This window comes from Rhagoletis zephyria, unplaced genomic scaffold, assembly GCF_001687245.7.
Source record: "Rhagoletis zephyria isolate East Lansing unplaced genomic scaffold, Rhagoletis_zephyria_1.1 Rzeph_scaffold_03637, whole genome shotgun sequence".
NCBI lineage: Eukaryota > Metazoa > Arthropoda > Insecta > Diptera > Tephritidae > Rhagoletis > Rhagoletis zephyria.
Window position 1 is genome coordinate 39040 of NW_016160720.1, and position 21247 is coordinate 60286.

Consider the following 21247-nt stretch of genomic DNA (forward strand, 5'->3'; position numbering starts at 1 on the left):
AAAAAAAAAAAAACAAAAAAACTCAAAAGTTAATGGGATATTTTAGCCGTTTGAAGCTTGCAATTCATTGGACTAAAATTGTATAGGCTATAAGACTGCATACCCAAATGTGTTCTTAAGATTCAGATTTAAAATTTGAAATTTTCTTGAATTTTTAAGTTTTTTATAAAGTTTGAAACTGTGATTTTTATGGATTTAGTTAAAGCTTGGACAATATTTTTATAGAAAAATAACAAAAAAAATTTAACTCGAAAAACATTATGAATAATTAAAAAAAACCAACACGTGGTCATTTGTTTGAGTCACAGTATTTTTACTTTTAAAGCAAAAGAAATATAAAATAAAAGAACATTAAATTAAAAAAGAAAAAAATGTTAATTAAAAAATATATAAATAAAAAAATGTTAATTAAGAAATATATAAATAAAAAAAAAATTATAAAAAAAGAAAATGTCTACATACTCCATCCATCCGAAAATCCGTATTTAGGGTCCGATTTGTTTCATAATTAAAACGTATATATTATTTAAAAGGACATAAATAGCTTCACAAAAAAATTTAGCCGTTCAGTGGTGGTGGTGCAGGGGTAGATTTTTTTATTAACCACTTATAAAAGCTTGTCTTTAAAAAGATTGTTTTTAAATTACTTGTTTCATTTAATTTCTAGGAACTTATTTTCTTTTATATAAAAAAGAAAAAAATTAATTTTATTTATTTCTTCTTTTTAATATTTTTGGTTTTTTTTTTGTTAACTTCATTGTCTTATAATTTTTATAAATCATTGTTTTAAAAGGAAAAATATATTTGCTTTATTTAAGTTCATTTTCATGACTTATTTTGTTTTTTCTTATTTTAATTATTTTTTCTTCTTTTTTAGTTTTCAGGGCTTATTTTATTTTTTTCTTTATAGTTTTTATTTTCTTCTTTTTCGTCATTTTTCTTTTATTTTTTAAAGTTTAATTTCCTTTTAATTTGTAGATTTTGTTAAAAAGAGAAAAACATTTTTTAGTTTCATAAAATTTTTAGTAAACTATTTTAATTATTGCTTATTTTTTAATCTAGTTTTTTTTGTGGTAATTTAATTTTCTTTAAATTTTTATAACTTACTGATTTAAGAAGAAAAAATATATTTTTCTTATTTCATTTATTTTTTGAATCTCATTTCATTTTATTTTTTAACTTTATTCTTTTAGCTCTATTTTACTTGAATTTACTTTTAATATTAAGATTCTGTTTTAAAAATAAAATTAATTTTTTTAATTTCATATAGTTTTTAAATACTATTTTCTTGTTTATTGATTATATTGTTTTTCCCTTTCTAATTTAATTTTTTTAATACGAATTTTTGTTTAATTTCCAGTCATTTTTTCAAATATTTTTATTTATTTTTGCTTTATTTATTTTTTAACATATTTGTATTTTTTTTTAATTTTCTTTTATTTTTATAAACTTATATTGTTTTAAAAAGAAAAATATATATATTTCTTTAATTTAATTACATTTTTAAAAAACTTATTGAAGGAGAACAACATAACGCTAAGACCTCCTTTCAATTAGTCTTTCGAAGGACAGTAAAGAGCTATAAAAACATCGATATACTTAAACGATGATTTCCGATGTTCTATTTTTATTTAATTTCAACATACATTTTAAGGAAAATTCAATAATTGTTAATCCCAACCACTGCACATACATACAGTCAGAGTGAAAAGTTAGCATACCGCTCGTTCTAATATAATATTCAAAATTATTTTCATGAAGAGGTTGTTTCACTACTTTTTATGCAAATCCAGTTGATTCTAAAACCTAAGCGATATAAGTCAAAGTTTCACTCGTTATATAAAATTCACAATAATTCAAAAAAACTTTTTGTTCACTAAAAACTACCATTGATTTACTTTTATTTTTTTTTTTTTTGTGAAAAGTGTGGCACACTTTCTTTCATATAACGCATGATTAAAATCTATTTTTATAAGGAAGAAACTGAGCAACACCCTTCACGAAAAAAATTCTTAAAAATCAACGGTAATTTTTAGCGACTTAAATCTTGTACTTTATTATACTAAAATTGAATGGGCTAGAAACTGCATACACATATTTTAAAGATTCTGAATAAAAAGCTTGAAATTTTGATGAACATTTTTGTGAATTTTATATAAAGTGTGAAACTTTGATTTATATGGGGAATGAGCTATATTTTCATAAAAAATGAATGAAAAAATAGTTCATGAAAATAATTGTGAATATTGTATTAGAACAAGGTATATACTAACTTTTGACTCTGTCAAATACGTGTATATTTTTTGAGTAGAATGAAAGGAAAACCCTTACTAAAAAATACATAATCCGAAACACAAAAATAAACCTTTGCTTATGGTTTAATGAAATTTTTAGGTGTTGTCAGCAAAAAAAAAAAGCTGAAAATAATTTAAGAAGTTGAAGCAAAGTGAGAAGTCAGACTTTTCGAACACTGCATGTACAATGAAATTTTAAATTTCAAATGTTTATTTATGAAAACATACTGCATACTCGAGAATTTTCTAGAAATTCTGAATAAAAAGTTTAAAGTTTTGTCGATATTTTTATGAGTTTTTGTGAACTTTATATAAATTGTGAAACTTTAATTTTCATGGAAATAATTTTGAACCAATAGCTATCGTAAGCATTTATTGAATTACAACTATTTTGTTGTAATTAAAAGTACATACTTTGTATACAAATTTTTTTGTTGGTTTTTGCTTTACTTTTATTTGAGGGAAAATCAACAAGGTTTTCAGTTAAAGATAGAACCACGTGTACAGTGAAAACAAAAAATTTTGCGCATTTAAATTCATTTGCAGGCAAAAAGTCGGAAGCCCAAAATTAATAGTTAAACAAATATGGGCGAAACAAAAAAAAAAGATATATATACACTTACGGTGTACTTATTTATGTACATGCATAAGTATAAATGTATATATAAAATCAATCGCTCTATTATAAAATTCCTACGAACTGCAGTGACGTGCTGTTGAAAATTCAGAATGCAAATGCCAAAAATTTTTGGCAGCATACGCCGAGCAATTGATATATTCATTTTATTTTATTTTTTTCTGCTTAATTTTTATTTTAATTTTCATGTGCTTTAGGCAGTGTTGCCGTTGTGCGACTAAAGGGGCAATTTGACCCTTTTTAAGCGGCAATACCCTTTGACCCAAGATTTTGAAAATTTTGATTTTTTGGCCCTTTTCCAAAATTATGTGCGACTTTTGCCCATTTTCCATGCTACTAAAAAATATTTCCTCCTATAAGTCCGAAAAAATGCGTAGCTTAAAACTTTTAAGGGAAATGCAACTATTCTCCTTGTTCAAAGCGCGTCCCGCTATTTTCTTTTTAAAATCAACAGATTTATTCTTTTACTAGTGAAGAAAAGCAAAAATAATACGATGACCTTTTTTTGACAATGACCACTTTTTTGCGACTTTCTGAAAATTCTCAACGGCAACACTGGCTTTATGCATTTCTTACCGCTGAATGCTAAGTAGCTTCGTAGCATCACACCACTTTTTAAATTTGCACATAAAGCTGTAGGTACGAGGGGCTACAATGTTTGCGTTGCAAAGTAGTATGTATCTACTATAGTAGTAGACAATAAAATATTTGCTTACAATATTAGCATGTTTTAGTGGTAAGCATGCACTGTGTTTGGATAGTGAAAATATTATTTTTATAATTTTTTTTTTAGTGCTTGTACAGATAAAAATCGAAAATTAGTGTTGTTTTTCGTTTCTAAAAAAAGATCGAATCTATTTAAAAATGTGAAATTTCCAAAGTGTGCATTTTTTCGATTGACACCACAGCTGCATATATGTAAATACATATGCATGTATGTAGATATTTACTAAATTCGTAAACAAGTATTTATGTATTGGCGTAAGCAAACAATTCTTTTGGATCTGCAACAGATGCTTTTCGTGAAATAAGAAATTTATGCGGAAGAATTTCAACTGACGCAACTATCATAAAAGTACGAAAAAATTTTAGTCGAATAAAGTGCAAGTTTCAAGTCGCTAGAAATTACCGTTGATTTTTAAGAATTTTCTTTAGTGGAGGGCGTAGCGCATTTTCTTCCATATAAAAATAGATTTTAATCAAGCGTTATATGGAAAAAACGCGCAACACCCTGAATAAAATTTGGAAATTCTGAATAAAAATTTGGAAATTTTGATGAAAATTGTTTGAATTTTTGTGAAACTAAAATTGAACGGGCTACAAAACCGCATACTCGAAAGTTTTCTAGATAATCTGAAAAAATTTTGTAATTTTCATGAAATTTTTTGGAATTTTTGTGAACTTTATAACTATAGAGTGTGAAATTTTGATTTATGTATATGGTTTATGTTAAAGAATGAACTATATTTTCATAAATAATTAATGAAAACAATTTTTCATGAAAATAATTGTGATTATTGTATTAGAGCAAGGTGTACACATACATTTGACACCGACTGTATGTAGGGGTAAGTGGGCGGTGCCACGCCCATTTTCTAAAACTTTATGTTAGCGACTGGGCAGAACCGAATCTCAAGACCTGGATGAGCTCAACAATTTTAGCCCGTATTGGACAGTATGCATTTCCAAATTCCGAAACAGGGTGGGCTAACTCATTTTCACATAAACCTCTTAGTAACCAAACTATATTTAAGTACATAAAGATATCCTAAAATTTTTATGGAATGTCAAGCTCTTACACCAACAGCGATAACTATAAGTAGGTGTATTTATACGAGCATCAGATAAATATTTTTTATTAGCATTGCTTATCATTGGTGCAGTGATTATATGTGTGTACCGAAAAAAAATCGCGGGTTTAAAGTATTTTTGCAAGGCAATGCGAAAAAATGGTTTTATGTTGTTGTTGTTGTAACAGCATACAAATTCCGCGAAGAGGTTTTGGGGAGTGTGACTGGAGCGACAGTCCTTGGCCATATAAAAATCTGGGTCGTTCCGTTTATGTGGGCCCGACTGTCGTGGGAACGTAAAAATAAAAATATCGTTGTAAGTTAGGGTGGTAGGAACTGAGATCTGTTGGGTAAGTATTAGAATGTTTTACTTGAGGTCAGTGAATTTTGGAAAAAAAATTTTGGTTTACTCTCAGAAATTGAGTTAATGGCAAGTTACTATAGATATTTTTTTTACTGGGGAGTACCCAGACAAGCTATGTATTGCGTTGTAAATTAAAAAGTTTAAACTTTTTAATTGTTTCGCCCATACTACAGAATGTACATATATTTTTGTATCTATACACATATTTGGATTCTTTGTCAATAATACAAATCGCACATCGTCTTCAAAATAATCACAACTCAAAATAGTACGTTCGTTAGAAAATGCGAAAAGCTCTTTCGTAGCACATGCTAATCATATCGGGCAGGTTTTTTTAAACAAATTATAACAAGAATTTGCTCCAGCTTTTGCTGAAAGGTAAATAAAAGCTCTGTGTACATTTTTAACGCATAATTTCAAAAATGCCGAATTTGGAGTTGTGACTCTTTTGAAGACGATGTGCTATATGTATATATGTACATATGTATATTTTCACGCATATTTACAATTTGCCTTGGTCTATATTTTTTGGCATACAACTGTAAGTACACGCCCACTTGACAATTTCACATTTATTAAGGCAAACTAAAGCATTAAAAGCAAAAAAATCAAACAAGGAAAAAGAGAGAAGTACAAATTATGAATGAAAAGATTTTTATACACTTAAACAACATGAACATAAATACTTACATACTAATCTATATTTTTTATATAGTTTTACTACAAACACAGTTGGATATATGCATGTACATACATACATATGTATTTTGGACTAAAAATGTCTCAAGGAGAAATCGCATGATTTAAATTTGATATACTTTCACATGGCATCCAAAGTGCGAAGCTATAAATTTGTGATTTCATGTGAAAAATCAATCATTATGTTATAATTATGTCAGCAAATACGAAATTTTGACTAATCAACGGAAGTATACTCCATTTTCAAAGGGTTTTTTTTTTTGTTTGTTTGTTGGATTAAAGATACCTAATTAAGTACTTTTTGTTTTTAAATCTGAAGCTTATAAATTAGTCATAGAATTTGTTAAAAACATTTGCTGGCGATAAAAACAAGCAATATTTATAGTATATGTAATTTTTTCAATCATTGCATTTGTATTATTAAAGGTTGGTCAATAGTCCTCAACTCATGTCCCAACCCGATGTGATCAGAGCAAAAAACTCCCTGGTTTGACAAGTGCTTCATTACCCTGTGGTTGGCAATGAAAAAGCTTGTAACACATTTTTCTTAGTGGCGTGTAAGGTAAAGTAGTACTTCAGTTCTCCTTGTTGATATTTCTGGCGGGAAATACTTAGTCTGTATTGAGTGTATTTACAATGAAGCTGCTTGCTTTGCTCGAGATTGTAAACCGATGAAGGTTCCTGAACCTATGGGGGCTTCTGGTGCTACAACCTCTTTCCTAGCGAGAATATCTGTCCTTTCATTGCCCATGATTCCACTACGTACGGGAAATTGTGTGTAAAGGTTAACCGTGGAAGGTAGCTGCCCACTTAGCTAAATCTTAGTCCTTCTCCTCGGTATTTACACCAAGCGTGGATGAGCGTATTGTCCCTTGAGTTGAGTTTGAGTTAGATGTAAATCTAAAAGCAAAAATTGTGAAAAATATTCCGCACCAGGAAGGTGCCTGTTTGAAAAGAGGTGTGCTTTGATGCAAGCATCCATTGCACTTACAAAAGCAAACATTTGAAATATGGATGATAAATTGTGTTGGAATGAAAGCTTTCTCTATCCGACCGGACATTTGTTACAACTTTTAAATTATACGTTTAGGAATTTGCTTTAATTCATCAATATTATAGGTAATGTATGCATAAAAAAAAATTACGTCCATAATAGTACAACAAATGTCAGGAAATTTTTTAGTTGTAGCTTCCTCTTATTATAGTACTTTACAGTATACATACATATGTACGTTTATGGTGTAATTAACAACTATCATGTAATAATTAAATCCATTTACTTAAAAATCATCCGATTAAGTACAAAAGATCACAAGCAACTGCTAATGGCGCTGTTTAATGCGCCTTCCTAGGTATGAGAATATAAAAGTTCGTACATTTGTATACATCCATATGTATGTTTGTATGTTTATTTATGCGCAAAACACTATATTTAATTTAGCTTTTAAGCTTTTATTAAGGTGGTTTGTAATTTTCTTACCAACGCAAAAAACCTGTTTGTTATTAAAATAGTCGTCGTCTGTCTAGAAATGTACTTTTCTCTATTTGGCTTGTTTTCAAAAAAGAAAGCAGTGCGCTTACTATACATGAGAAGAGTTAAAAAAAGTTTCCGGAAGTTTCAATCAAATTCTGAGATAGGGTGTTTTTCAATCAAATTCTGAAGTAGGGCGTTCTTAAAAAGTGTTCTGAGATAGGGCGTTTTGTTGTTGTTGTTGTTGTAGCAGCATACAAATTCCCCAAAGACTTTTTGGGGAGTGTTGCTGGAGTGACAGTCCTTGGCCAGATATAAATCTGGGTCGTTCCGGTTACGTAGGCCCGACTGTCGTGGGATAGGGCGTTTTCGAACTGGTTGCTGAGATAGGCAGATCTTCCACTCAGCCATCGATATATAGTTTGAGTTTGCAAAACAAAGAAAAAATGTTTGTATTTATTTGATTTGTAAACTTAGTCAGCATATTGGTGTTCGTTTTTAGCTATTAAATTCAGTGGAAGAATTTGCAAATCAGACGATGCTGCTGTTTATTATTATGAGGACGATAACTAAAAATACGTAATTATTCAATGTTGTGTGAATGTGAAAAACAAACATCGGTCGATGGGAGGCGCATAGCCAACACCCTACTATGTAAGTAAAATCGTATGTATGTACTGAATAAGTATGTATGTACGTATGAATATTGTACAATTGCCAACGTTTGTATACATCATCACATCACGCCACATTTCTGCCAAGCAAACAAAAAATATTTTGTTGGAGGAATACTAAAAACAAAAAAACAAGTTTCTCTTTTTGGTTTTGTTGACCCACACAGCACTTGGAGAGTGTAATATATTTACAGTGGCGGTGGCATGATTCACGCAAATTAAATGTATACATATATCTGCAACCAACGTGGCCAATATGCTGATCAGAGGGAAAGACAGTCATTGATAAACAAAATACCTACATACATACATATGTGCATCTGTAACTAGTATATATGTACATTTACCTACACATTAATGTAAATTAATATGAGTACGTATAGTATATTTTACAGTATGCACTTGAAAATTGTTAAGCCTGTTAATATTACAGCACATTTTCTCTACCTCTACTATAAATTGTCAGCAGTATGGCCCGAAAATGCCAAACTTCAATGGAGCGTGCATTTTTTTAATATTTATTGCATATGAAGATAAGAAATCTTTTGAGCTACATGCAATGGGTGTAGCTTTAGCTCTCTTCCAGCTTAATGCGCTAAATTCAAGAAAAATATTGTGCGTGTTATTATGTACATTATTTTGTTTATATGTTAGTCAGAAGAAATTCCTTGACTTAGTAGTCTTTTTTCTCTTTTCTCTTACTACACTAAGCGCTTATGTGTATTAATTACTCATTGTCTTGACAAAAATTCAAACTTATCAGTTAATTGCAGCTCAAATGTTCGTTAAAATTATTTCCTATCGTTAATTTAAAAACGATGACATTGAATCGATATCTAAAATTAATAAATTCCTTAGGTTAACGAATCTTAAGAAATTAATCTAGTGTTAATTATCTGTAATACTAGGTTCACATATAACTAGATTATCCTCATTTTCCAGCTTAACTCCCTAATCTGTAATTATAAAAAGAGATTAGCCATACAAAATTCGTCCCTAGCTAATCTGTAACTATAAAATAATCTCGGATTTAACCGATAACTTTTCGGTGTCCAACCTGCTTTTATCGATTATTTTTGCGAAGAAGAGGAGAATTGCCAAATGTAAAAGTAAACAAAAATGGACGCTGGCAAGGAAAAGAGGTTTGTAAAGGTATTTTTAATAAAATATTAGGTTAAAACATATTTAAACTGCTTTGTATAGCAGAAAAAAGTGATCACGGTGGCACAGAGAAGAAACATAACCTTTCAGCTGAAATTAGTCGAGAACGCAGAACGTATACTTAAACGCAGTCTGTATACGCAGAATTTTGTCGATTACTGGAGCCCTCAGTGTTGCTTACTACACTGTTGCCACTCTTCAATGCCTTTTCATAATCTTACCCTTTCAACCACAATTTTTCGTGCTATAATAGATTGTAGCTAAATATAAACTACTTAGTTTTCAACAAAAACCTTATTTAAAAGTAAATTTCAAATATTTTAAACATATTTTGAATAGGAACTTATAACTTTTTTACCATCTGCAAAACTGACGAAGTGGCAACCATCTAAAGAAGGAGAAATCAGCTGACACGGAAGAATCTAAATTCCGCAGATTTCTGCGCTACGGGCTACAACTACAGAAAAATTCTGCGGTGTTGAGTTTTCATTTACATGGCGCTTTGGTAAGACAGATGGTGTCAGCTGACTCGGGTTTACGTACCGGTAGGGTTACGTTCTTGACTAATTTCAGCTTTCCTTGAGATGAGAGAATAACAAGCGCAAAAAATTTGACGGCTAATAATCTGAGATTTGCCTGTGTAAACGGGGTGATTAAAAACGAGCTTTGATTGCGATAATATTTATATGTGAACATATTTTTAGAAGCAATTTAGGTTAATCTAAGTACTGAACACATGTATATATATATATTAACGAGCGAGCCGAAGGTGATGATGCTAGCGCTCCTTTTTCCGGTAAAGAAGTGACCTTCATTTCTTTTCCTTTAATAATAATAATAATAATAATAAATCACGCGCCTTTATTTAAACCAAATAATGTACTATTGAATGCTATTAAGGAATTAGCATTGCTCTCGCTACAGCATAAGACTTTTTCGACTAACTATAGAGATTTTCGGGGTGAGAGATGCCTATACTCTCAATATATTTATATGTATATTTATTAGGTATATATATATGTACATAAATTTATGAAGGTCTCTCCAATCAAACGTTATTAATAGCAATTCTTAAATATGTAAGAATGTACATTTACGCACGCATTATGCACATATGTATGAAAATTCATAAAATTGCCTCTCGATATTTAAAATTAGTAGCAGCTGATAAAAAGTGTACTGGCTATAGATAACACACGAGATTTTCAATGTCACTGTAAACTTAGCACAAAAGCGATTGCCGAGTTATTTTATACTGGCGCACACTCATAAATACATATGTATGTACATACCTATTAACTAAATAGTGTTTAATTTTTGTTATGAAAGAGAGGGCTGATTGTTTGCATAGAAGTGTAAACAAAACATTCTTATTTTTAAAGCAAAAACTATGACGATAATGAAAATTGAAGTTGCTTTATGTGGCTCGGGAGACGTGTTGTTATGCGGGGTGTGAGGGATGTGTGTTGTCTTGCCGCCATTGGCTGTGCCGTAAGGGATGTCGCAATTAGGGTTTGCGACCGAGCAGCGCAACACGGGCCCTCGAAGTTGCGTGGTCTGTTGTGCTGTGTTTTTTTTTTTTATACAAGGAGAAAGCATCGAAAGCCTGTACCAAGTAGTGTGGAGCTTTAATCCGAACTAAAACTCCCTGTATGCCCGCTGTACCGTATCCCCCCGCCAGTCACAAGTTGCATCTACTTGGCACCAGCCTCAGTTAGTACTATTGTTTTGTGATGTTGTAGTGTTTGTGTTGAGCTGCTCAGGTGGACTCCGGTTAGCGGTGAAGGCTGCTCTGTTTGAGCAGCAGGGGCCACAAATGATGTGGTCACTGCCGATGGGTACGTAGTCCTGAGCAGACTCTGAGGTGATTCCACCCGTCGCAAGCATTGCACTTGACTGAGGTGGAGTTGTGGTGTAGTCGTCTCTGGCATACACAGCAGGTGTAGGTTTCTGGCCCTGGATTTGACTCGATGCCAGCCCTGAGCAGAAGAATACGTAGCAAATGTAGCCCTATGGACGAACAACTTCTGAGATACTTCGCCGACCTAAACGGGGTTAGATCGCCGAAACAACAGCCCTTGGGCGTGTAAAACCCAGACAGACGGGGAACAGACTTGGCTGAGCAGATAAACGATTCGACATTCTGCACAATGAACGACGACGCAAAACACTGCACTTATGATAGCGACTGGATGCCTTCTGATGTCAACAGAACACCATCTGCACGACGAGGCGAAAATGCAATAATATAAAGGTATGGTTATTGTGCTTGACACATGAAAGCAAAATATTGAAAAATAGGGAAATCGGACTAAAATTACGGCCGCTTTTCATATCAACTGCCAGTTCGAAAACGCCCTATCTCAAAAGTTTTCACGAACGCCCTAATTCAGAATTTTATTGAAAAACACCCTATCTCAGAATTAGGTTGACGAACGCCCTATTTCAGAATATGATTCAAAAATGCGCTATCTCACTTCAAAATATATTGAAAATGTGCTGATATAGGTCGTTTTTAAATCGAATTCTGAAATAGGCGTTCTTCAACCTAATTCTGAAATAGGACGTTTTCGAAACGTTTTTTGAGATAGGGCGTTTTCGAACCGGCTGACGAGATAGGTCGATCTTCCACTCAGCAGCGATATAATAATAAATTTCACAAATCCTTGAAACTTAAATATTGCGAAATTAAGGACGCCAATTTACTCAAAAACGATACACCCCGGCTTACCATGTAGCGGCAGCTTTCGGAAAGGTGAAAAATATATATTTAGTACTTGCGCCGGGTATTTAATGTTCGGCTCCGCCCGAACGTAGACTTTCTTACTTGTTTTATTTTATTTTTATGTATGTTACCGCATAACTTTGGACCACGTTAATCGAATTCTATAATTCTTTTTTTTTTAAGGAAAGGTGTTACCCCACAGGTGTTCCCATAATAATTAGATTTAAATCCGATCGTTGGATCATGAAGAAATTAACGATAATCTGAAATTTGTATGTATATGAGTGCTGAAGTCGCTTTTGGTTTTTGCTTAAAAATCATTATTTTAATAAAAATATGTACATAGAGTAAAAACTAAACAATAAAATTCTATGGCGACATAACCTAAAAAACTTAAAATGCACAATAAAGTAGTGGAAACAAAGTAGAAGGAAATGCACCACGTCATGCACTAAAAATATACCTACACATATTTTTACGTATTAATATTTATGAGCGCCTAGCATCTGCAGTTTATTATATGCATACACAGAGTTGATGCATATATCTATATCATGGAGCGGAAACACATGATTTCGTTTCGTGAATACACAAAAAATTCGTGCATGTACATATGTATATGTACATACATACATTATGTACTTTATCACGGAAGTAAGCGTAAAAATATGAACAAAAAATATAGCATAAGCAAGGAGAGATTTTGAAGAAGTACTTAAAATATCTGAAGCCATATCGAATGCGCCTTGGGCACAGATGTAAATGTACAAGCACTTGACATAGTGAACTCCCGTCGAAAAGCGGCAAAAGTAGAGTCATTTCGGATTGTTGCTGCTTTTACGCTAACGTGTCATAAGGCCAGCCGTGTTAACTGTTGTAGTCGATTCGGCTTTTACACATCATTGCTGTTTATCATGTTTTCAAACACATGAGCCTTTTCTCAAAAGATGAGTATATAATGGCTGGCTGGCTGGAAATGGAGACACGCAAATATTCATACAAGTGAGAGGCAATTTTGAAGATACATAGGTGAAAATATGGGTTACTGAAATTTAGCTCCTCACTGCAGCATAGTTTAATGTAAGAGTATGCACGAAACTAAACATATATAATAATATGTAGATGAATGTACTTTGTTTAACCTATTGTATCTCATTCCAAGTTTAATTTTTACATACCTGCTATAGTAAAGCGATCCATATAGTTGATTAGATTCACAAAGCACAGCACCACCACCGTAAACCATTGTGTCTTTGTGATTCCGGTGGTTGGCCGTTGTACAACAGCGCTATCCGTGTCTGAAGAAGGAGGCATTAATTGCTGCGATGAACAGGTGGCGGGTAGACTAGCCTCCACGGAATTGCTATCGGCTTCCACATCACCACTGGACCCTGAAAGTGCTGGATTGTCCATTCTTGTGGTTATTGGCATATAACGAGTCGACGATTGTGAAGACATTCACGTGGAGTTTCTGCAAAAATTCCAAACACAGCCCCAATATTGAACCGCGCACACACGTACACCGCAGCAATTACAATTTATGCTGCTATAAAAGTATTTTTTATAAAATTATGTTATTGAAATCAGATTCAGCCTGCTTCCTGCACTTTTTAGCGGTCTTTGCGAATTTGTATTGTACACACACACGTCCGTTTGACGTTCCGCTGCACCGGTTGCTTTAGCTAGATTTTGCTTTGGATCGAGTTTCTTTTTAGTGGCCTTGATTTGTTATTGTATATTTCTCTGCCTTAAAATAGCGATTTATATTATTTAAGCAGCCTTGGTTTATACGTCCCACAAACTTATATTTTACACAATTTTATACTTTTTTCCAAAGAATTCCAAGTAAATTTAACAAAAATAAACTCCCGCAAATGGCTTTACCGTGATAGTATCCCTTGTTAAAAATTTACAACCAAACGCGAGAAATGTGAGAAACAAACTGCCGCTGTAAAATGAGAGTACAACAATTTTAGCGAATTCTGATTGGAGCTGAGCGCAGAGTTGCATTTCATTCAGTGTTGCTGGGATCGTCAAAAAAATTACCAAAATCGACAAAAGATTTAGTAACCTTTTTAACGGGTTATAAAGCTCAGTTAGTCCACACGCAAGAAGAAGAGCTTTAAGAAAGTAGATTTTTTGTGCGGGTTCTTCTCCATCCTGTTTTACTGGAAAACGAAAGCAAAGTAAACAAATCAAAGAAAACAACGATAACCAAAATTAGGGTCAGCCACATTAAACACACAAATTAACTAAAATTATTCAATAAAACTTTTTACAACGTTTACGGAGGTTTGAAGATGCGACGACCGCGGTTTAGGAGTTGCGTGGAGCAACATTTCCTGGAACTTTATGCGGGATATGGATAACAGTCTTCCTAAATTAAAATTGAAAAACTGATTGAAATGGAGAATTTTCCTTTTTGACTAGTTTAATCATAAACGAAAGACACAAGATCACGTCTTATGGAAAGAAAGAAAAAAGTTATTTTCTAGCTGTCGAAATCTCGACGCCATCTTTGTTGTAACAAGTAAATAACGAAGAGAACAAAAAAAAACCGCGTAATTGTTGAACGCATGAATAATCATTTTTATTATGCAAATTCTTCTATAAATCATGTCGTTGTGTTAAATTATTCTTTACCTTATGTGTGCACACGTTGTCACAAGCGAAAATNAGGCGCATCAATTAAATTTTGTTTTTGTACGATTGCTACAACCTGTAGTTGTTGAATCATGCGTTGTCACAAGCGAAAATTAAGAAAATTGCAGTAAAAAGCCACCACCAACTTGTAAACAACGAACAAATGTAAACAAACGGCTAATGTCAAAGTCGCCCAACTTTTTTCCTAAATGCGATTATAACGGGCTACTAAGAAGAAAGAGTGATCCAGTGATCTTGTATTTTTAGTTCATGTAGTTTAATCAAAAAATGTAGCAAAACGAAGAAAAAATTTAACCCATTTACGCCCAAACAAAAACGGTTGAAATTTTATTACATCTAATTTTATTTATGTGATCATAAAAGCTATTTTAAACAAACTTTGGAATTAAAATTAACGAAAAAAGCTTAAAAGTTAACTTTTGGGAGTGTGCTTTTTTTAGTACAGCGGGCACTTATGCGTACTAATTTTTAAAACATTATTTGACAAGGCATAACTTTTTTTTGCATCCTATACATTGCCATATTATAACCTCACGACACAAAACACAGTTTAGCTGCTTGGGCAACTTTCCTAGGTTATGTCGTTATGCCATGGGTTTCAATCTGCTACGATAGAACCGGATGGGTGCCTTTTTTTCGAAAAATGACCCTAGCAAAAGGATTGCTTAAACCATGGCGCATTGAGTAGAGTACGATCTTTTTTTAGACCACAGAGCACCCCGATTTTCGGGGGTTATTACTAGTTTTCTTTTATTTCTGCAAAATTGTAGTCTTATCGGTTACAGCGTTATTCGCGGCGACCATTGAACTGTAGAAAATACTGTGTACCAAATTAATGTTAATTAAAATGTGTATGTATGTATGTATGTATATAATTAAAGAAAATGCCCGCTTCAATTAATCCCTTGTTCAAGGGCTAGTATTAATAAAACACCGTATATTAATAAGAGCAAAACGTTCTGCAATTCTAGTCGCAGCTAAAAAAGGTAAGTACTACAACGCTGTTTTTCTAAACTCAAGTTTCTTCGGGCGATGTTTTAATAGTTATTAAAGCATTAAACAATACACGCATTGCTCTTGCTTGCTTTGCTTCACTCATTTCCGATAGAATTGCTGCTACAGTTTGACCAAAAGATTGTACAGCATTAATCCGTTTTATTGTTGCAGCATTTTCTGTGTTAACAATAACTCCTGCAGCAGGTGATTGGACATTTTGAATTTCTATTGGCATCTCAACTTTTTCTATGCAGATTTCTTCTAGCGGATTGCTTGCATCGGAAAATTCATTACTTTCACCACTTAAGATTTTGAACTTTTTTTGTGTTGCAGGAGAGTCGCTTGTGTCGGGAAATTCATTACTTTCAGTACTAAAGCTTTTGTACTTTGTTGGTGGTGTAGTAGAGTCGCTTGTGTCGGAAAATTCATTACTTTCAGCAGGAAACATTTTAAACTTTTTCGGTGGTGCAGGAGAGTTCCAACCCAGCGTCTCATTGCCAGTACTTCGAGGACTAAAAATTCAAATGTATTTATGGACATTAATACACTAATCTTTAATCAATAAAATATTAATTCATGCGTACGCTCTTGGCTTGACAAATTCTCTGAGAAAAGAAAGCGAGTTAAAATAGGGCCAGTCTACAACTACATGCTCCTTACTTTCTGAAAGTTTTTCAAGTCTCCTCAGCTCTCTGGAATAACGTTCTCGTAAACTCGTCCATCGTTTTGCGCATTCTTCCGCTATGATTCAAAAATAAATTCTATTATTGAATTTCTATTATTCTTTCATTCTATTTACATATTTATTTTATTAATCATTTATTTATTTATTTAATTATTTCTTTCAGTATTCGTTTTATTATTCATTTATTTTATTCTATTCTTATTCTTATTATTAAATGCATGTAGGTTAATAAATAGTTGAATATCATTACACTAACCTGTGGTATCCAGTTGCTCGCCGATTGCGTTCCATGCTGCCTGTTTTTGCTCAAGGCCTCTATGTCCAAAGCATTGTTTGTTGTAAATTATTTTGTGGCTCCGTACTAGTTCAATCAGCCTCTCGTCGAGCGTCATTCTAAGAAACAAAGAAGTGAACATTAACAACACATTAACGTTGTGGAAATAGTTTTGAGTTTCGTATACATATGTACATATTTTCAAAATAATATTCGTTATGTTCTCACTAATTCTATAAACTTAAAACTGTTACGAAAAGTATGTTACGTTCAGTCTACATAATTGTGTAAAATTCCATTGTGTAGGCTATCTTTGACAGATTCTATGCTATGTTGCTTGCACTAATTCACTTATTTACGTGAGGCTCTTACAATGCAAATGAACTCATATCATCAAATCCATCCTCCATTTTAATCTTTGATCTTCAGAACGCAGTAATAAATAATTATGCAATGAACTATTTTCCCCAAGTTAAATAAATACTAAAATGCTTTGGAAACAAATTAATCGAATTGTCAAAACATGCCAGCTGGAAATTCTTGCTTGTTTCTATCCTATTGTGAATGCGCCCAACAGAGATGCCATGTTAAATATACATTTAAGCAGATGTACTCAACGTCACCCACCAAACAATTTTTGTTGCCGGTAATAAGAAAACGTGTCGCCCTCGGAAACAAATTTATTGCCGGTAATATCGCCATTTTATCGATTTACTATTGCCAGTCCCTCTAAAACGTACGCCGAAGGCAACTCGTCTGTACGAATCGTTTTCTATCGCTTAAGGCGATATTTATATTCTTTTTAACACTTCATGTATTTTTTGTATACAAAATTTTAACTTAGAAACGGAATAAATTCTTTCTTTCGCTATGAGGCTTCCCATTCTTTCAATCCTGTCTTTGGTATAAATGAGACGCATTTGGATAATACTCTTGACGCGAAATTTATAAGTTTAGAAATTTTTGATAACTTATTTATTCCAAAATTGACATGTATGACATGCACCAGTATTCGTCGAACTAAAATGGGCTGTTTTTGCTTACGCGTAAAAGCTCATTTAGCGCATCTAGTTCTAAATGCTGTTCATTGGTAGTGATACAATTTTTTAAATGAAAAAATAATAACTTCATCACTTCCTTAAAATTTTAAAGCTTGTTTTACTAATCTCTTAAATTATTAGAGCATTATAATATCATTTTACTAATTTATTATTACTTAGTACAAAATGTAAACATTTACTAACAAACCCCTTATTTGATTCGGTGATAGAAACAAGACCGAAGGCTACTTAAGTATTTAAATATTTATTATGTTTATTTTATATTGCTGTACATAAGTTTTTAGATTTTAGCATTCATATTTTGGATTCATCTTATTCATTTGTTTAATTATTGTACCATTTATAATTTTCTTTTAATAAGATCAAGATATATCAAATGCTTAAATTTATTTATCTAATAACAATGCAGCACACAACCCTGAAATCTAAGAAAAATTCTGAGAAGGCCATTAATTAGCAGCACACAACCCAGTGCTTTCCTCAAGGGTGAATATAGCTACAACAACACCGATTTCTACAACACCCACCCAAAAAGGTTGTCTACTGTCTATACTGTGCAGACGACGCCGTTACGAACACAGTATATACAGTAATAAACCTTTTTGAATACTCCTCGGGGGTAAAATCTGATCAGGGTTGATTATGAGAAGGAGCATGAATTTTGCTGATTCAGAAATAAAGTTACTGGAGAGTTGCTGGCAAGTTACTGGATAAATTGTAAACAAACACAACTTTATTCTTAATTAAGCATTGATACTATACTTAACCTACAGTTTGTTCATAAATATCACAATTATAAATATTTTATCCCCGAAAATACCTTTTTCTAATCATGAGGCGAAATTCCGTGCGCGCAAAACGAAAATGCTGCGCACAACCCAAAAGTACTCCTCGGGGATCAATTGGTGAAAAACTGCGAAAAGGTTTGTTACAGTGTTACAGTGTTGCCAAGTTTTGAGTTTGAAAAAGCACTAAAACCCAAGAAATGCCGCGTTTTTTTTTCAAAAAAGCACCAAATTTGTATTGGAGTATTTAATGGGCTCTGTATGCATGAAAAGTTGTATTGTAGGGACGCCGGTTCAAATTAATAAAAATCAATGTTTCTGATGGACGGTCGAAGTTATTCTGTTTTCTATAAATTCAAATATTTTCGTTCAAGGGACGATAAGACTCTTGTTCTTATTTTCGAACTTGCAGCTGTGTCCAGCGTTGCCGTTTCGCATAGATGTAAACAAAATTTACAATTTACAATTTTCTTCGTTTTGCTTAAATTTTCTACAATTCAAAGAAATGAAGTTTCATGGAGTATGTGGTATTTTAAATCTACACTGCAGTCTCTTATGGTATTGTGAACTAAGGGAACATAAAAAACTTTTCTTACGACCGCTTAACACCTTAAATATAACGAAATTTTCCCCCTTTTTAATTTGTCTTATTTCCGCGTACTCACTGGCGCATAGTGGGAAAAATATTTTTGTGGCAAAAGAGCTGTCNGAACTTTTCTTACGACCGCTTAACACCTTAAATATAACGAAATTTTTTCCCCCTTTTTAATTTGTCTTATTTCCGCCTACTCACTGGCGCATAGTGGGAAAAATATTTTTGTGGCAAAAGAGCTGTCTACTCTTCAAATTCCCCCTTTTTGGATTATTCTCTTTTTTGAAAAGGTTCGCTAGATATTAATTTTATTGTTAGATGCTGCTGCTTTTTTGAATAGTCGTAAAAAAACATAACAAATTCAGCCCAAACTAAAAGTCTAAAGTTCCTGTTCCTAGCAATGGCGAATTACTCAATGTAATTTTGACATGATTGAAAGTGCTGCTACATATTTGTTTGGTAAACATATCGCACACCTAGATCTAAAGTGCGATCTACTCAAAAAAAGTTTTGGGCAAGTTTAATAGAAATATGTTTTTTCTTCATTATTATATACGTTAACTAAAAAACTTCTATTATACCTGTTTTGTACTAATTGCGTTTAATTCGTACGATCCACAAGCAGTTAAATTACCCTCTAGAAATTTTGAGTTAGCTCACATTAGACTAGGTGTGCAATATGCTCTCTCGCTTATGATTGTCATTGTGACTAGATTCTGTATATATTTTTATAAAGTGGCTTAAAAAACTTACGGCTGCTATAAATTTTGCCCCCTTTTTGTTAAGATTTACAGTGCACCAAGCACTAAGCTCTAAAATTTTCGCGTTTTGAATAAAGAAAAGCACTAAATTTAGTGCGAAAAGCACCAAGTTGGCAACAGTGGTTAACGCAATCACGTCGAAAGTAAAACAACTCGATACTTTTCTGCATTCATGCGCTGACATTTGAAATTACGTTTGTGGATATGCTTAACAGCTGCTTTTGAAGTGAAACTTCTTTAGCGGCGGTTGGTTGGTTGGGAGTAAGATGGCAAATTCAACGGGAATTGCAACGGAAATAGTGCAACGGAAATGGTGCAACGGAAATGGTTGGGACGGAAACAAGTGCTTCTTGAATGAGTGTTATTAATTTAACAAAAACTTGCTAATAAAAGGAAGAATAACACTTAGAAAAAGACCAATACAAGAAAGAGAAAAGGTGAGTACGTACATACATACATAGATAAAAAAAAAGCAGATAAAGGCTTCTTGAATGGGTAAAAATAAAACAAAAACAAAGATGCGTAAAGATAAAGGCAAAAATGCAGACCAAGGTAAATTTAAACCCTTTACTTATATAAGAGAAAGGTGAAGGGGAATATGTATATGAAGAATATGATAAACATAAAAGTAAAAACAAAGATAAATATAAAGAAAAAGATGAGAATGAGTATACCGATAAAAGTAAAGATGAAGATAAAGGAAGAAAGATTAAAATAAAGCTAATTATAGGGAAAAGGATATACATAGATAGAGACACAGATACTCAATCTGGGAACTATTTTAGCATTTTAGAGACTCTCGGGATTCTCGGGACTTATCGATATAATAATCGATATTTTTATCGGTTTTGTTATCGATTATTTACCGATTTTGTTTTCGATGTTTTTACATATTTTCTAATCGATATTTTTATCGATTTTGTTATCGGCATTTTTATCGATTATTTATCGTTTTTTTATCGATCATTTATCGATTTTGCTATCGATTGATTATCGATTTTGTAATCGATATTGTTTTCGATTTTGTTATCGATGTTTTTATCGGTATTTCATCGATTTTGGTTATCGAAATTTTAATATTTTTAATAGATTTTGCTACCAATATTATTATCGATTTAGCTATCGAAATTTTTATCGGTTTTGTTATCGATGTTTTTATCGGTATTTCATCGATTTTGGTTATCGAAATTTTAATATTTTTAATAGATTTTGCTACCAATATTATTATCGATTTAGCTATCGAAATTTTTATCGGTTTTGTTATCGATGTTTTGTTGGATGATACTATCGATTTTGTTATTGATAGAATATAAAGATAAAAATGAAGATAAAGGAAAACAGAATAACATAAATGTAGTTACAACGAACAGGGGTAGAGGTATGGATCTAGATGGAAAAAAGCCAAAAAATATAACCTTAAGCTAAAGCGGATGTATGTATCTATGTACATTAGAGTGGTCCAAAAAAATTAAGTCGGAATTTTAATGCCGGCATACCCTAGGAATGATCTATATCGAAAAAAATATACCCCAATTTTTTATTTTGAAATCAAAAAATAAGTAGGGAGTGCTCAAAGCGCTAAAAGTTTTCCATGTATTTTATATGGAGAAAAAA

The 21247-nt window shown here is 32.4% G+C and overlaps 2 protein-coding genes across 6 annotated transcripts in view; both read right to left on the bottom strand.

The window, feature by feature from the left end:
• spin (lysolipid transporter protein spinster) overlaps positions 1 to 13765 on the bottom strand; it is a 46506-nt gene extending 32741 nt beyond the window's left edge. For both annotated transcript variants that reach the window (XM_017624470.1, XM_017624469.1), the window contains exon 1: positions 12994 to 13765. In XM_017624470.1, the coding sequence (XP_017479959.1) occupies positions 12994 to 13273 (280 nt within the window). In that variant the 5' untranslated portion in view covers positions 13274 to 13765. The remainder of the gene's footprint in view (positions 1 to 12993) is intronic.
• Positions 13766 to 15183: 1418 nt separating this feature from the next.
• On the bottom strand, positions 15184 to 17009 carry LOC108369376 (transcription factor Adf-1-like). Of its 4 annotated transcripts, XM_017624474.1 has the most exons (5): positions 16807 to 17009; positions 16417 to 16553; positions 16136 to 16216; positions 16060 to 16080; positions 15489 to 15987 (listed from the first exon to the last, which is right to left on the bottom strand). In XM_017624474.1, exons 1-5 carry the CDS (start codon positions 16842 to 16844, stop codon positions 15779 to 15781), a joined length of 486 nt encoding a protein of 161 aa, XP_017479963.1. In that variant the 5' UTR covers positions 16845 to 17009; the 3' UTR covers positions 15489 to 15778. The 4 variants fall into 4 exon arrangements, with proteins under 4 accessions (XP_017479960.1, XP_017479961.1, XP_017479962.1 ...); XM_017624471.1 differs by having other exon boundaries at positions 15184 to 15987; positions 16060 to 16216; positions 16807 to 17006; XM_017624472.1 differs by lacking the exon at positions 16807 to 17009 and adding an exon at positions 16714 to 16800 and having other exon boundaries at positions 15184 to 15987; positions 16060 to 16216.
• Between the last annotated feature and the right edge of the window lie 4238 nt (positions 17010 to 21247).

Coding starts and splice junctions, on each gene's coding strand:
- LOC108369376 (XM_017624471.1), bottom strand. CDS start 16,844: ATGGAGGATGGATTTGATGATATGAGTTCATTTGCATT. Junction 16,554..16,806: donor GATATGAGTTCATTTGCATT/GTAAGAGCCTCA, acceptor TTTGTTTCTTAG/AATGACGCTCGACGAGAGGC. Junction 15,988..16,059: donor GAATTTGTCAAGCCAAGAGC/GTACGCATGAAT, acceptor TTGAATTTTTAG/TCCTCGAAGTACTGGCAATG.